The sequence below is a fragment of the Plecotus auritus genome (assembly GCF_963455305.1).
Source record: "Plecotus auritus genome assembly, chromosome: 2".
Taxonomy (NCBI): domain Eukaryota; kingdom Metazoa; phylum Chordata; class Mammalia; order Chiroptera; family Vespertilionidae; genus Plecotus; species Plecotus auritus.
The window spans coordinates 167,244,599-167,262,598 of record NC_137771.1 but is presented as its reverse complement, the minus strand read 5'-3'; the positions used below and the strand labels follow the sequence as shown (position 1 = coordinate 167,262,598).

General features: G+C 37.8%; 1 protein-coding gene across 4 annotated transcripts in view; it reads left to right on the top strand.

The window, feature by feature from the left end:
- Nucleotides 1-18,000, top strand: part of GSK3B (glycogen synthase kinase 3 beta) — a 190,011-nt gene that overhangs the window by 100,145 nt on the left and 71,866 nt on the right. For all 4 annotated transcript variants that reach the window (XM_080654924.1, XM_080654923.1, XM_080654926.1 and 1 more), the window contains exon 4: nt 15,540-15,650. In XM_080654924.1, the coding sequence (XP_080511050.1) occupies nt 15,540-15,650 (111 nt within the window). The remainder of the gene's footprint in view (nt 1-15,539; nt 15,651-18,000) is intronic.

Below are 18,000 nucleotides of genomic sequence, written 5' to 3'. Positions count from 1 at the left end.
TCATAGGCCAATGCTTAACCACTGAGCCACGCTGGCTGGGCTCATAATTTTTGTCCATAAATGCTATTTTAGCTCGGGGTGAAATTAAAATAGGATTGCTGTAATATTTGGCAAATATTTCTACTGACCATAGTTTGAATGGTTATATCTATTTTGGTGACCTCTTTATTGTGCCCCACTCTGTCATTTTAAAGACTGTTTTTCTTTAGGGATTATAAATAATCAGTTTTTAGCCTACTTGGAGGAAAGAGTAGCTAGTATAACTAGGAGAAGAAGGAGTTAAGTCAGGACAGAGACTAGAGATGTCACCCAATTAGTTTTAGTCTGCTGGTTGGAATCATTAATGTTTGCTATAGTAACTAAAGCAACATGTAGTCAATAGTATTCTCTAGGTTACCCAATAGGTTTTACTAACTCTGATTTAATACAGAGTAGTTACACTTTCTCCTTGATCAGAGAAAAATGGGATTTTTGAATGTTTTGAAAGACTGGGATTATAATATTTTTATGAATTCTAAGTATCATATAGAATAGTTTTTTTTTTTCCCAATATTGATATGTGGCAGTAGATAGCCCATCTCCCCTTAATGAAATTTTATAAAGAACCCCTGTTCTAAAAACAGCTAGAAAGGAAAGTTACTCTGCTTGAAACTGGGGCATAGCACCAGCTGACTTTGCCTTCCTTGTTCACCTCAGTAGAACCTCTGAAGGATGTACGTAATATGTAAACCATATTGCCTTTACAGGAGCCTTACATTTGATTCAATAAACTAGTGGCCTGGTGCATGAAATTCGTGCACATTAAAAGGGAATTAGAGGAAATATTTTAATATTGCTATTTGCCCTTTATTGGCTCCACCCCCATTGAGTGACACCAAGACACAGCCGGCCCCCCTGTCAAGCCCCACTGGGCAGGGGACGCAGCCTCAGGTCCCCTGGCTCCGGCGTCGGGGCGGGTGGCGCAGCCTCAGGTCCCCCAGCCCTGGCCCGTGTCGTGCAGCCTCACCCAGACCTGCCGCGCCGCGCGACTCCAGACCCGCCGTACTGCGGGACCCATCAGTGCACCTCCTGGTGACCAGTTGTTTGGTCGTTACGGATGAAAATAAAGTCATGCACTTAAGCATGCACATTCATTTTCAATGCCTGATTTGTCTACGTTCTCTGAATTGCAAAATAAATAAGATATTTAGCCAGATAGCATCATAATGCCAAGTTCTTTATATAATGACACATACCATTCTCTCCACTCAGTATGCTCCATTTGAATGGATTAAATGTATGTGACTCATATGAAAGGCATTGCTGCTTGCATAGAGTGGTTTAACTGGCATATACTGACTTGAAGAACAGAAGGAAAAATAACAAAAACAACGTTCAGTGCTGTGGACAGCAGAATCCTCTCCCTTGCTCTTTGTTTTTTCTGCTTTTCCCATGAACCTATTTGCACTCTGCCTCAAAATCAACACAGAAGACAAAATCAGATGCTGTCATCTGCATTTTATAGTGCCATTTGAGTACAAAGAGGTGTTTTTCAATCTTTACTTTTTTTAATTTTAATCAATGCAGCTCAGACTTGCTCCCAACGTTCCAGAGCCAGGCCAACATGGCTGTGTGGACACACCTTTGCTAGGTGCTGTCAGGCTTCAGGGCTGGGGCAGGGAACATACCAGGTGTTGCTGGAAATGAATCGGCTCTCCTTTCTATATAGCAGGAGTCTTTTCATTATAAAATGCAAAGCAGCAGCTGTTTTCCTTTACCCCCATCCCCAGCCCTCCTCGTCCGGGGGTGTAGGAAGGGGCTAGGATATTTACTCTTGGCTCTTTGATTTCTCTTATTTAACAGAGCCTAGTGATAGCTGCTTCTCTGAGCCCAATGCCAGCCGGCTCAGGGCTAGCCGCACCTGGAAGGCAAGCGGCAGAGCTGACCAGGGGCTTTGACCAAGCCAGAGAGCGCGGGTCACAGCAACCTCGGCAGGCGGGCTGCTCCTGAAAACTCTAGGGCCCTCCCAGCTCCGCACCCCAGCTTCCTGCTCTCCCCCTTTCACCCACAGGCGCCACCGGTGTGGTGTGCCCCAAGTCTTGGTGTGCAGACGCCAAGGTTGCAGGTTGAAGATGCTCCACCTCCTCCTGGCACTATGAGCCATAAGCTCCGGCAGGGACCTTTCCACTCTGTCTTGATCTTTGGTCAGTGCTGAGGTTTTCTGGACTCTCTAGGCCAGGGACAGCCAGGATATTTGCCTCTGACCAGTGCTGTGCCTGCAGCTTGCCTGGGGTACCCCCAGTGCCGGGAAAGCGCATGGCCGGCCTGGGTGAGGGGCCGTTGGGGGGGGGGAGAGTGAGGGGTTGGCTAGCCGCCTCACCCTCAATTTGGGTGGGAGAGGCTGATCAGGGGTGGGGGAGGGGCTGGGCAGAGCAGCCATCTTGTGACAGCGTAATGACATGAGGGTCAATTTGCGTATTACCTCTTTATTATATAGGAGCAGCCATCTTGTGACAGCATAATGACATGAGGGTCAATTTGCGTATTACCTCTTTATTATATAGGATTAATAATCTTCTTTAAGAAAAATTTCTTTAACCTTATTCAGTAATATTTTACCTATGGTTCATCATAGATTGATTACTTGAATAATAAAGAGGTAGCCTTCCTGTATTTATATGAGACTATTTAAATAGCAAGGATGGCAAGTTGATTTTATTCCTCATATCAACTTACTTCATTGATGGTAACTGTGTGGAGGGCTGTGTGTAGAAGGGGAAGATTATACCTTTCACTGCTCTGAGATCAGGGATAAGAATGCAGTGCTTGATTATGCCTCTTTGCCACTATTGCTGGAGAGGAAAGGGTAGGGGTGAATCTGTTCTGAGAAGTAAAGAGCACTGGCTTTGTAGCTAGAAATATTTGGGTTTGCATCCCAGTTCTTCTGCTTAGTAGCAGTATGATTGGGAAAAGGCCTTTGTAACCTTTTTCTCTTCTGTGCAGTAGGGATTTTGTAAGGAAAAAATGTAATAATATTTATTAAGTGCTTATCATAGCACCTGGCACATAATTAACACTTAATAAACATTTTTTATTACATATTTTACAGATTATTGTTTAATAATAGTAAATATATATTGCACTTGCTATATGTCAAACATTACGTTTACATGTACTTTGTAACTTAAGTCTTGCAGCAGCCCAGTGAAAAATATGTACTGTTATTATTATCATCCCCATTTCATAGAAGAAACTGAGGCAATCACAGTTAAGTTACCTGAGAGTCATATAGCTACTGAGTGGTAAAGTTAGGAGTCAATTCTAGGCAGACTGTTTCGAGTCTGTATAGTATGTTATACTATTTAGCCTAAAATGTAAATTTTTCCAGAAGCCATATGTTAGAAATGTAACATTAAAAAATATCTTAGAAATGATTGCGGAACAAGGTGAGATTGTACAGTTCTTTGGAGAACTTTACGAAGAGAGTAAATAAATAGCCTTTTGCTGTATGATAATAATAGTAGTAGCAGTATTAATCATAACCAAAACTTATATGGTGCTTACTACTAGTATATGCCAGATAGTAATCTAAATATTTTATTTACACTTTCCTCTTTTTATTTTGAAGAGCTTGAAGAGGATTGTTTTTAATTCTTCTTTAAATGTTAGAATATATCATTGAAACCATCTAGTACTGGATTTTACTTTCTTGGAAGTTTTTGATTACTGATTTAATCTCTACTTGTTATGTAAGTTTGTTGAGACTTTTGTATTTCATCTTAAGTCAGTACAGTAATTGGTGTGTCTCTAGGAATGTATAAGTTTCTTTTAGGTTATCTAATTTGTTGGCACACAGATGTTTATAGTATTCTATTATCCTTTTTATTTCTGTAATGAAAATATTTTCACTTTTCATTTGTGTTATTTGTGTCTTTTCATTGCCAGTCTAGTAAAAGGTTTGTGAATTTGTTGATCTTTTCAAAGAATCAACTTTTGATTTTCTTAAATCTATTGTTTTTTCTGTGCTCCATTTTATTTATCTCTGGTCTAATCATTATTTCCTTCTTCTGCTATATTAGTTTCCTCTTTTTCTAGTTCTTCAGGGTATAAAGTTAGGATATTTATTTGAGATCTTTTAATGTAGGCATTTACAGCAGTTGAGTTCCCTCTGAGTGTTGCTTCTACTACCTCCCATAAGTTTTGGCATATTGAACTTTATTTTTCATTTATCTCTTAAATATTTTCTAAATTTTTTGTTGTTGTTCAGTAGTATGTTGTTTAATTTCCTCATTGACCTGTTGGTTGTTTAGAGTGTGTTGTTGAATTTCTAAACATTGTGATTATTATATTGTTTTTGTTTTCTTTTTTTTTTTTTTAATATATTTTATTGGTTTTTTACAGAGAGGAAGGGAGAGGGATAGAGAGTTAGAAACATCGATGAGAGAAAAACATCAATCAGCTGCCTCCTGCACACCCCCCACTGGGGATGTGCCCGCAACCAAGGTACATGCCCTTGACTGGAATCGAACCCGGGACCCTTCAGTCCGCAGGCCGACGCTCTATCCACTGAGCCAAACCGGTTTCGGCTTGTTTTCTATTTGTAATTGATTTCTAATTTTATTCCATTGTGGTTGGAGAAGAAACTTTATATGATTTCAGTCTTTTAAAATATATTGAAATTTGTTTTGTGGCCCTAATACAGACTATCCTAGATAATATCTCATGTACACTTGAGAAGAATGTGTATTCTTTTATTTTGGGGTAGTGTTCTATATATATCTGTTAGGTCTAACTGGTTTATAATGTTTTTTGAGCCCTCTGTTTCTTTTGCTCTTCTGTCTAGATATTCTATTTTATTGAAAATGTTGTATAAAAGTCTCCAGCTATTATAATACTTAGAGGCACGGTACATGAAATTCGTGCATGGGGCGGGGAAGGGGGTCCCCTCAGCCCAGCCTGCACCCTCTCCATTCCGGGATCCCTCTCACAATCCTGGACCACTGGCTCCTAATCGCTCACCTGCCTGCCTGCCTGGTCGCCCCCAACTGCCCTCCTTTTCGGCCTGGTCGCCCCTCACGGCGCCCCCGCTGGCCTGGTCACCCCATGCAGCCTGCTTGTTCATTCGTTTGGTCGTCCCTCACTAACCCCCCTGCTGGCCTGGTCATAGGCAGCCATCTTGTGAGGGTGTGACAGTCAATTTGCATATTACCTCCTTATTATATAGGATGTTGTATTTGATTTTTTTTTTTTTTTTTTTTTTCTTTTTTTAAAAATATATTTTATTGATTTTCCACAGAGAGAAAGACAGAGGGATAGAAAGTTAGAAACATCGATGAGAGACATCGATCAGCTGCCTCCTGCACGCCCCCTACTGGGGATGTGCCCGCAACCCAGGTACATGCCCTTGACCGGAATCGAACCTGGGACCCTTCAGTCCGCAGGCCGACGCTCTATCCACTGAGCCAAACCGGTTAGGGCTGTATTTGATTTTTAAAATCTATAGCTAATCTGTAAGTATTAAGGCATTTGTTGATAACCCAAAGAGAGATTACATTAAGAAAACAGCAGACCTGAGATATTTCAGATAATTATAAGTGATGGAAATTAATCCTAGTCCATTTATCATCTTGAAATGTTAGCATTCCCAGTCTCTTGAATTATTTTTTGCACAAATCTCCAAACAAAACTACTTTAGGAAGGTGAAAATGTTAGTGTTTCCTCTACTGTGATGATGCTTCATAGGGATATGTACTCTTCACTCAGGATTATTCCTATAGCTATTTTATTCACAGCAGAACATCTGTAAGTTTAACAAGAACTTTAAAGAGCATGGTGTTGTTGAGCCCATTCATTTCAAATCAGTATTGGTGGTAGTATTATTTGTTGGTTTTGGTTTTCAGTCTTAGGACCCAATTAGATTTTTTTTTAAGTGATTTGATTTGAATACAAGTACAGAGCCCTGAAGGAAAAGGTAGTTCACAGTGCCTTCACTTATAATGAGACACCTCCAGTGTCTCAGAAAATACAGTCAAAATGACAGCTTTTAAATGTCAAAGGAATATTTATATCATACCTACAAAATGGGCAAACCTCTTCTAGGATTCTAAAGAAAATTGCAAATTTTTGATGAGTAAACAGTGTAAATAACCAGAATTTATTTGAGCAAAAAGATAGGCTTATGCTAATTTGCAAAATAATAGTTCAAATATAATTTGAGTCCTCATATTTCTCATAGTGTAGTAAATTAGAACATTCAACCTATAGCAGACATGGTTTTATTAACCTTTTTTTGATGTGTTCTGCTTTGTTAATATTATGAATGAAATATACTGCCCCAAAAATGAGTGTCAAATGAAACATGAACTGTATGAAATAGTGGAATTATCTTTATTGATATGAGCACAATAGTTCTACTGTAACCCAAGTTTTTCATTAGCTGCACCTCAGTGTTGATTCTTTTGAGTTTTGTTCAGTTTTATCTTTCATTTATTTTTCAGATGAATTATTGTCAAGTCTTACCTGCCATTCTACATAATAGATATTTTTATTTCACTCATAGGGCTTTATATTTATCTTTGTTAAATGTTATATTGTGGGTTTGGTTTAGCATTCCAGGCTATTAGAGTTCTTTAAGTTTCTTACTTGGTCTTCCATTCTAAGGCATTTTTCCTAGGTTTGTGTCAATCTTAGGTAGTTGTGTTGAAGTCAGAAGTTGTAAACTGACTGCCAAATTCTCCCTCTCGTGTGTTTTATTTGGTTAGCATATTTTGTTAATATTTTTTTGAATTAGAATGCTTTTAGTTAAGTCTTGTACTATATGAATTACCAACCACTGTACCTTACTGCATTATACATTTTGGTTTCACACATTTACATTTGTTACTTAGCCATTGAAGGCATTTACTTTTGCAACCCCTAATAAATGAAATCATTTATGAAAATATTGATTGGGATAAGTGAAGACAGAGTTTGTGGCCCTACCTTTCTTGTCCTTAGCATTCATTTTTTAAACTTTTTTATTCTTCATTTTTGTTATTGTTTAGCAAATGAATTAAATTGTAATACATTCTTACACATCTCTGGGCCATTCGTAAATATATCGTGATTAACTTTGTCAAATGATTTGTTAAAATCAAGAAACTTTGTAATCAGCCGAAACCGGTTTGGCTCAGTGGATAGAGCGACGGCCTGCGGACTGAAAGGTCCCAGGTTCAATTCCGGTCAAGGGCATGTACCTTGGTTGCGGGCACATCCCCAGTGGGAGGTGTGCAGGAGGCAGCTAATCGATGTTTCTGGCTCTCTATCCCTCTCCCTTCCTCTCTGTAAAAATATCAATGGAATATATTTAAAAAAATAAATAAATAAAATAAAATATATTTTTAAAAAAAAGAAAGAAACCTTGTAATCAAGTAGTTAAAAAAGGATACTTTGACATCTGTGTTAATGACCTTTCCAAAATCCAAGATTCACCATTTCTTGCAATCTACTTAACACAACAATCTCTTTGACACCACTTTAGCATTCTTTTTATTTATTTTCTTTATTGGACTTCACCTTCACTCAGAACTGGTCATTGTCTAAATAAATCTTGATCTCTGAAATTTTAAGAGAAGTATTCAGCATTACTCTTGCTACCCTCAGTTTTACATAGGACCTCATCGCTTTGCAAAAAATAGGGTCATCAGATACTCACTCATCTTACTTACAATTCTCCCCAGCACCTAATCACTTACTTTAGATGTACGGGAAGGGAAGAAAAAAAAGGTATGGTTCCTTTCTAAAGATTATAATAGTTAAAATTGAGTCTTTTTTATGTTACCGGTAATATGCTTAAAGAACTTTAGAGATTATTTCTTATAATCTTAAGACAGTCTTTTAAAGTAGACACCATCATTAGCATTATTTTGTAGGAAACTGAGGTCTAGGGAAGTTAAGTAACTTGCTCATGGTCCCATAACTTGTAGTAGCAGAGTTGGGACTTTGTGTAGTTTTGTGTGATTCATACTAACCTTGCCTCTTAATTCCTATACTGTATAGCTTCTCTGTGTTCTTGTTCCCCTCTTCCTGTGATATTCTCGAACAGGGGTGGGCAAACTTTTTGACTCGAGGGCCACAATGGGTTCTTAAACTGGACTGGAGGGCCGGAACAAAAGCATGGATGGAGTGTTTGTGTGAACTAATATAAATTCAAAGTAAAGGAGTGGAGGGGAGAGCAAGAGAACTGGATAGAACAGCCGGATCCGGCCCGCGGGCCGTAGTTTGCCCACGGCTGTTCTAGAATCTTACTTTCTCAGCTATTCCTTTTTTATGATTTATATTCTATCCATTCAGCCTACATATAAATCTGGGTCTCTTTTAGCCATCAAATAATACAGTCAAAAGCACATCAACAATTTTTCCTTGACTTTGCTTTCCCTCAAGATACCAGCTCTCAGCTCTCTCCTTGCTTTCACTGAAAGGCATTTTGTAAGAACAAACTAAATTAACTGCCTCCTGTTTCCCACCTGCTATCTGCTATGAACCATGATATACCAGATCCAACAGGACTTTTCAGTCCTTATCCTCCCTGCCATTGAAATTTCAGCTTTCTATCACTTGATGCTAGCAGTCTTTTCTTGATTTTTTATGCCTCTTAGTTTTCTTTCTTAGTCTTTGCTATCTCCTAATGCCATCTGCTGTTTAAGTTTATTGTATGTTTTAGTTCTTTCCCCAATCTCTTATTGTACACACAATTCTTAGGTGAGTGAGTCTGTTCTCTCATAATTTTGGCTATTGCCTAAATCTTCAGCTGTACTCTACTGCAATTTTCTGAGTTTTGTCTTAACCTGTATTTCCAACCACCTGTGGAACATAGCAGCCTAAAATGTTCTGATATTCATTAAGTAAAAGTTCAACAACCACCCCGCCCCTTCCTCCCGCACACTTATTCTCCATGCTTTCCCTGTCTTATTACCAGGCTAGCTGCCCAAGTTTAGAGACTGTTAAATTAATTCCAACTTCTTTGTTTCTCACATTCTCTATTACTCTCATGTTTAACTACACAATTTACCTGCCCCCACTCACCTCCTTTTTAAAAAAATTTTCTTGCCTTTGCCCTGGCCCAAACCTTAAGATCCCTATAGGTTTCCAGATGTTTAGTTTTCATTCTCATCTTCCCAACTTCCTTCTTCTCCATACCCATATTTTACATTGCAGTTTGAGTTAAAACAGACCTGTCAGATGATCATCCTAATTTTTAAATATCCATTGCCTCTGAACTAAAATTGATTCAACAAATATTTACTCAAATATTGGTACACACACACACACACACACAAATAGATATTTATTATATACTGGACACTACTCTGGGTGGGGATAGAGCAGTGAACAGACACAAATCTTTTCCCTCATGGAGCTTAGTCTAGTGAGGGAAAATAAAATGTAAAGTATATGGCTAGAAAGTGCTACATATCATGGGAAAAATTAAATGGAGAAGGCACATGGGAGTGTGGGGTGGAGGAATGGCTTGCAATTTTAAATGGTCTGATTAGGGAAAGGAACACGAGCAAAGATTTGAAGGAGTGGAGGCAAGTGAGCTGTGTGTATATGGGGCGGGGGGTGGGGGTTAGAGAGAGGGGACATTCTAGACTGAAGAATTAATCAGTACAGGGGCCCTGAATGTGAAAGCCTGCCAAGTGTGTTCAAAGACAGCAGGAAGCTATTGTTGCTAAAGATAAGTGAGCCATGGGGAGAGCAGTGGAGTAAAGAAGTATACAGGGAAATAAGGAAGTGCACGTATAGGATCTTGTAGATCATTTATAAGAATAAATATTAATGAGGTTGCGTGGAAGAAATACAGTGTAACATATTTTGTTGATATTAGACTGTAAAAGGTAAAAGTGGAAGCAAAAAAACTAGGAGTATATTACAATAATTTAGGTGAGAGGTGTTAGTAATAAAACCAGGGTTGAGCATTGAAGATGGTAAGAAGTAGTTGGATCCTGGATAAATTTTAAAGGTGGAACCATTGGTACACACACACACACACACACACACACACACACACACACACACACACACAAATAGATATATGGATATGGGGAGTGTGTGTGGGGGGGGAGTGGGGAATTAATGATGATTCTAAGGTTTTTAGCATAGGCAATATCAAGTAGACAGTTGGATATGCTAGCTGTACTCTACTGTTATCATCAGTGTATTGCAGTATTGAGCCATTGGACTGGATGAGATCATCATATCTTCCATTCCTCAGGAAATAAAAATAGTATAGAAGGAACCAGAAATGGAGAGCAAGAAGAATTGTCTTTAAGGTAGGATGAAACCAGGAGAGTATAGTGTTCTAGAACCTAAGGGAAGCAGGTGTTTCAAAGAAGGAAATAATGATGAAAGCCAAGTAGAAGGGAGGGATTAGATGACTAATATAGACATGGGATTCAGCAACAAAGAGATTATTGATCTTGATGAACAATTCTGGTGAAGTAGTGGTGGTGAAATTCAGAGGAGTATGTTTTATAGAGAGAATGATTTGAGACCAGGTATTGGAGAAAGTAAGTGTAGGCACCTCTTTTGAGGAATTTTGCTCTTAAACGGGGCCTAAAAATATCATGGTGATTAGTGTATTAAAGGGTTTTTTAATGATGAGAGAAATAACAGCAGTTTTGTGTTACTGATTGTAATGTTCCCACAGAGAGAGAATAATTCATGGAGAGAGACATGAAAATTACTGAAGTAATGACTGAATAGGAAAAACAAAAGAGAGTGTCTTGTCGTCGTCTTCTTCTTCTTCTACTTCTTCTTCTTCTGCTTCTTTCTTCTTTCTTCTTTCTTCTTTCTTCTTTCTTCTTTCTTCTTTCTTCTTTCTTCTTTCTTCTTTCTTCTTCTTCTTCACAGGTGTCAGGGTTTGCCTTAGGAATAAGAAGCATGGTCAGTTTATCTCTAAAGAAAGAAAGAAAGAAAGAGTATATGGAAATAGATGCTGGTAGGTGGAAATATGCAGTGGTGCAAGCAAAGTCATCAGCTAAAGGTGAGAATGGGAGAAGAAGTATTGGAGATTGAAGAGAAGAAATCACGTAGTTTGATAAAGTGAACAGATTAGGCAAATGTAATATCATTACTGGGCTGATTTAATACCAACGGCATATTTCACAGACCTAGAACAAAACTCTCCAAAAATTCATATGGAATAAAAAAAAGACCCTGAATAGCCAAGCAATCCTGAGAATGAAGAACAAAGTTGGAGGTATCACAATACCAGATTTCAAGCTATATTACAAAGCCACTCTTCTCAAAACTGCCTGGTACTGGCACAAGAACAGACATATAGACCAATGGAACAGAACAGCAGAACCCAGAACCATTATGCTCAATTAGTATTTGACAAAGGAGGCAAGAGCACACATGAAGTCAAGACAGTCTCTTCAATAAATGGTCCGATACATGCAAAAAAAATTAAACTAGACCACCAACTTACACCATACACAAAAATAAACTCAAAATGGATAAAGGACTTAAACGTAAGATGGGAAACCATAAAAATCTTAGAAGGTTCCATAGGCAGCAAAATATCAGACATATGTAGTAGCAATATCTTTACTGATACAGCTCCTAGAAAAATTGAAACTAAGGAGAAAATAAACAAATGGGATTACATAAAAATAAAAAGCTTCTGCACAGCAAAAGAAACCATCAACAAAACAAGAAAGCCCACTGCATGGGAGAACATATTTGCCAAAGTTATCTCCAGTAAGGGTTTAATCTCCAAAATTTATAGGGAACTCATAACAATTTAACAAAAGGAAGATAAACAATCCAATCAAAAAATGGGCAAAGGACCTACTAGTAAAGAGACACTTTTTGAAAGAGGACATACAGAAGGCCAAGAGACATATGAAAACGTGCTCAAAGTCACTAATCATCCGAGAGGTGCAAATCAAAATGACATTGTGGTACTATCTCACACCTGTCAGAATGGCTATTGTCAACAAATCAACACATGACAAGTATTGGCGAACATGCGGAGTAAAAGGAACCCTCTTGCACTGCTAATGAGAATGCAGATTGGTGCAGCCACATGGAAAACAGTATGACATTACCTCAAAAAATTAAAAATGGATTTTTTTTTTCTTTTTGCTTTTTCGGTTGAGTGTTTTTTGCTTCTTTGTATTTCAATTCTTTGACTTGATTCTTGTGTTCCTCTAGTCTGTTTTTGGGTCTCTGTATAATATTTTTTATTTCAAAAAAAATCCAAAAAGTTGAAGATAGTGTAAGAAGACTCTGGGACAACTTCAAGCGTACCAACATCAGAATTATGGGGGTGCCAGAAGAAGAGAGAGAGCAAGATACTGAAAACCTATTGGAAGAAATAATGACTGAAAACTTCCCCCACCTGGTGAAAGAAATAGACTTACAAGTCCAGGAAGCGCAGAGAACCCCAAACAAAAGGAATCCAAAGAGAACCACACCAAGACACATCATAATTAAAATGCCAAGAGCAAAAGACAAAGAGAGAATATTAAAAGCAGCAAGAGAAAAACAGTTAGTTACCTACAAGGGAGCACCCATACGACTGTCAGCTGACTTCTCAACAGAAACTATGTAGGCCAGACGGGAGTGGCAAGAAATTTTCAATGTGATGAATAGCAAGAACCTACAACCAAGATTACTCTACCCAGCAAAGCTATCATTCAGAATTGAAGGGCAGATAAAGAGCTTCACAGATAAGAAAAAGCTAAAGGAGTTCATCACCACCAAACCAGTATTATATGAAATGCTGAAAGATATTCTTAAAGAAGAGGAAGAAGAAAAAAGTAAAGATAAAAATTATGAACAACAAATACATATCTATCAACAAGTGAATCTAAAAATCAAGTGAATTAAAAACCTGAGGAACAGAATAATCTGGTGAATATAATAGAATCAGGGGCATAGAAAGGGAGTGGACTGATAATTCTCAGGGGGCAAGGGATATGGGGGGTTCATGAAGAGACTGGACAAAAATCATACACCTATGGATGAGGACAGTGGGGGAGAGGTAAGGGCAAAAGGTGGGGTGGGAACCGAGTGGAGGGGAGCTATGGGGGGAAAAAGGAGAAACAATTGTAATAATCTGAATAAAGATTTATTAAAATAAAATAAAATTTAAAAAAATTAAAAATGGAACTTCCATTGGACCCAGTAATCCCACTTCTGGGAATATATCCCAAGAAAACAGAAACAGCAATCAGAAAGGATATATGCACCCCTATGTTCATAGCAGCACAATTTACAATAGCTAAGATTTGGAAACAGCCTAGGTGCCCGTCAGCAGATGAGTGGATTAGAAAATTGTGGTACATCTACACAATGGAATACTACACTGATGTAAAAAAGAAGGAATTCTTACCATTTGCAACAGCATAGATGGAACTGGAGAGCATTATGCTAAGCGAAATAAGCCAGTCGGAGAAAGATAAATATCACATGATCTCACTCATTTTTTTAAAAATATTTTTTAAATATATATTTTATTGACTTTTTACAGAGAGGAAGGGAGAGGGAGAGTTGGAAACATCGATGAGAGAGAAACATCGATCAGCTGCCTCCTGCACACCCCCCACTGGGGACGTGCCCGCAACCAAGGTACATGCCCTTGACCGGAATCGAACCTGGGACCCTTCAGTCTGCAGGCCGACGCTCTATCTCCTGAGCCAAACCGGTTAGGGCTGATCTCACTCATTTTAGAAATACAATGAACAACATAAACTGATGAACAAAAGTAGACCCAGAGACATAGAAACATCGAACAGACTGTCCAACCTATGAGGGAAGCCAGGGGGTGAGGGGGTAAGAGATCAACCAAAGGACTTGCATGCATGCATGCATATGAGCATAACCAATGGACACAGACAGTAGCGGGGGCATGTGCTGGGGGTTGGAAACGTCCGGGGAGAGGTCAGTGGGGGAAAAAGGAGACTTATGTAATACGTTAAAAAATAAATAAATTTTTTAAAAAAGTGAATAGATTAAGCAAATGTATCATTCCTGGACTGATTGAATTACTTGAAGATGAATTTAATGAGGGACTACTTAGCACAATTTTAGGTGTGCAGCCATGTTCATCTTTTGGGTATAGTTAGGGAATGTGTGGAAAACTGGATTTAACCAAAGTTGTGGTTTATCAAACAAGTATGGCATAAGAGGAGGGTATATACTACAGCAGACTGGGCAAACTTTTTCATAAAGGGCCATATAGTACATATATAGGTTTTGCAGGCTATGTGGTCTCTGTCACAACTACTTAAGTCTGCCATTGTAGTTCAAAACACTCTGCCAGTGTTGCTATAAAACTTTATTTATAAAAACAGGCAGCTATTGTTTACTGACCCCTGTGACAGACTAAGGAATTTAAGCTGGATGTGAAAGGGAAGAGAAGAGAACGTGAAAAAGTAAAGGATAGTGAAAAGGTGGTAAGGTCAATGGTTTGCTGTCTCACTAAACTATTTCCTGAGCTTTGTTGTACTCTTTGACCCCACATCTCGAAAATGGTTTTCTCTCTGCCTGAAATGGCCCTTTCATACTCAGTTTAGATGTCATCTCTTTTATACTTGTACCCTTACTTCCTCTGCTGTAGCAACTGACATATAGAAAGTAATGCTGAAAATTGAAATTCTTCACTTCAGTTTGGTACGTAAGATGATTTCAAATTGGGAAGACTGGAAGTTCGTTTTCCTACAGATTTTCCCACTCAGTGGGCCAATTCTAGACTTGAACACAGTGATTCTCAGCTTTGTTTTCTGCTTCAGTGTACTTATCTGATATTGTTCACATGTTCAGGGTAAGAGTAGCACTCTGTTCCTCTTTCCTACTTGGTACTTAGTTGGAATTCCCTTCTTTATCACCAATGATCTTGGATTGGTGTCTTTATGCTACTGAGAATGGATGTTTAAACTTGTGACCTACAGTAAACTTGTGAGTATGGTAACTTGCTGGCTTTTAAGTTACTCTTTTTTTTTTTCAGTTAATTGTAGAAGACAAATGATTGTTCTACTAAATATAGACTATAAGGTAGCCATAGGATCTTCTTGTAGGGGTTAGAGAAATTTTGAAGAACAACTAGTCCAGCTTTTTGTATTATAGTTGAAGAAACTGAAGCCTTGAGATTTAAGTAACTTGCACACATCAGTTAGCAGCAGAGCTAGGGCTGGAAATACACTATTGTAGTTCCCAATTCAATACTTGCTTTAGTGCTAGGACACCTTTCCTGATAGGATATTAGGGCATTGCTTCTCAAATTAGAAAATGTGTAATTTTGTGGTAGGTGATATCCTTTAAAGTCATATAACCTAAATAATAGCTTAAATATGATTAAGAATCTTAATAGTATTGAAAAAGTGTGGTAGATGGTTTATATTATTGTGGTTATATTCTGATTTAATTTTGTATAATTAAAATTGAACACATTCTAATTTTTTAATCTGAATAAGTAAGTATATATACTCTTATTGAATATTTACTGTAATTTGAATATTTAAAGACTAGTTTCTAATCTTGTTATTTTGTTTGTTTTTAATAAACTTTTTCAGAAAGATGAGGTCTATCTCAATCTGGTGCTGGACTATGTTCCGGAAACAGTATACAGAGTTGCCAGACACTATAGTCGAGCCAAACAGACGCTTCCTGTGATCTACGTCAAGGTATGTAAAAATGGAGCAATTTTCCATTTTAAAAAGTACTTATCATGAGCCAGGGAGTGGGCTATGTGTTTTAACTACATTATCGCATCTAATGCTAAGGGGGGAAAGCTGCCAAGTAGTATTGCTAGAGCTTCATTAAATTCTTGTACAGTTTTAAAGTGTGAAGCCTTTACTTTTTAAACTTTAATGACTCAGGTGTTAAAGATACTTGTCACCTCTCTGACAAGTGAATTTTTCACAGACAATTATGGACTTAATTTTGCTAGGCATAGCACCTTCTTATTTAATTTCTGATATACTTATTGTACCACAGACTGAAATAAGAGCAATCATACCATGAAATTATAAAATAGTTATAAGTATGATCAGATTCAATGTTTTATTGCCACTTACATATACATTGTGTCTGTAGTTGAAGTTTCAACTTTTGATAATTTTAAATTTCAAAAGTTATTGAAATTTCAAGGTGTTATTTTATTTTTGGTACCTAATACCAGTGTCATCTTTTTTATTTTATAGAACTCATGACAGAGTGGCTAGGAATTTATCCAGCATAATTGTGATTAAATATCCAGTTATTTATATTTCCAGTATATCTTATGTATATTTTTAAAATTTATTTGTTAGAATTGGTATCCAAGTAAGACCCCTATATTGCAACTGGCAGATGTGCTGCTGCTGCTGCTGCTTTTTTTGTTTTTAATTGATTTGAGAGAGAGAGAGAGAGAGATCAATTTGTTGTTCTACTTACTTTTTGCAACCTTGGCGTATGTGCTTCTTAATGTTTCTTTTAATCTCTCCCTCTCCCCTCATTCTCTCTCTCCTCCCTCTCCTCTCTCTCTCTCTCTCTCTCTCTCTCTCTCTCTCTCTCTCTCTCTCTCCCTCCCCCCTCCCCACCCCTCACCCCCTCCAGTTTTTTGGTCTGGATTTTGTGCTTGGATTACTGCAGTACAATGTAGTATATTACTCTTCTTTGTATTTCCTGTAAATTTGATATTAGATAATTTTTTTTTGTAGGAATCAAGACTATTTCATATATAGTTTTGGGTGCTTTCCTAAGGAAGAACATAATATCTTTCTTTTTGTGATGCTTGTAGCCATTGATGATAATTGCCTAAATCCATTAATTCATTAATGGTCATAAAATATTTTAATGTTATTCCTTCTTAATTTATAAGCTAGAATAGTTCCATAAATAGAAACATTCCATGTCAGCTATTTCATTACCCTGATGTACAGTTTATATAAGATATGATATATATTTGATTAATTCCCTTTATTTATCAAAATTTATAATAATTTATTGGTTCCATAGCACCCCCCAAAGATGACCAAGGAGTTATTTGTTGTTGTGTTTGTTTTAAAGCTTCTTAGACAAGTCTTAGTAATCTTTGATAGCTTCCTTGCTTTCTATTAGTACTCTAGGTTCATCTTAACACATTTCTTCTGCAGAATTGGAATGAGCCTTTTCTTCAAGGGGAACTTATTCTTTTAGTGGGAGATGGTATTCAGAGATCACAGTCTGGATATTGGGGGTGCTACTTACCATAGAGTTGGTTATTACTTTTAGGTCTTTTTAGTGGACAGAGCTAGGAAATATGTAGATGATTGTATTCAAAGGCAAAATACATCTTTTTATTCATCCCAATGATAAATACACTGTGAGTTCATATTAATCTTTCTTTCTTTTTTAAATATATTTTTATTGATTTCAGAGAGGAAAGGAGAGGGAGATGGAAACATCAATGAAGAGAAAGGATCATTGATCGGCTGCCTCCTGCATGCCCCCTACGAGGAATGGAGCCCACAACCTGGGCATGTGCCCTGACCAGGAATCAAACCCTGACCTCCTGGTCCATAGGTCGATGCTCAATAACTGAGTCACACCAGTTGGGCTATCTTTCTAATTAAATTTTGAGGGGCTTAACAATCATCTATCTCTATTTCCTTTTCTTTACACTAAAAATTCCATTTTTTAATGGCAGTATAATTACTTACTTGTTCTGTCCCATACTATACATACGGTAGTCTTAGGATAGCAATACCAGCACTACCAATACCAGCTGAAAATAATTTAAGATCTTTTTGTAGCTCTTTTTTATTCCCATGGTACATTCCATTAGATGAACAGTCAAGTTTCTCTATTTTAAATAAACAATGAATAACTTCTTTCTGTGATTATGCCTTGCTAAACTTTGTTTAAGTTTACTTTTATTATAAACTAGAGGCCCGGTGCACGAAATTCGTGCATGGAGGGGGGTGTCCCTCAGCCCAGCACCCTCTCAATCTGGGACCCCTTGAGGGATGTCCGACTGCCCACTGGGATCGGGCCTAAACGGGCAGTCGGACA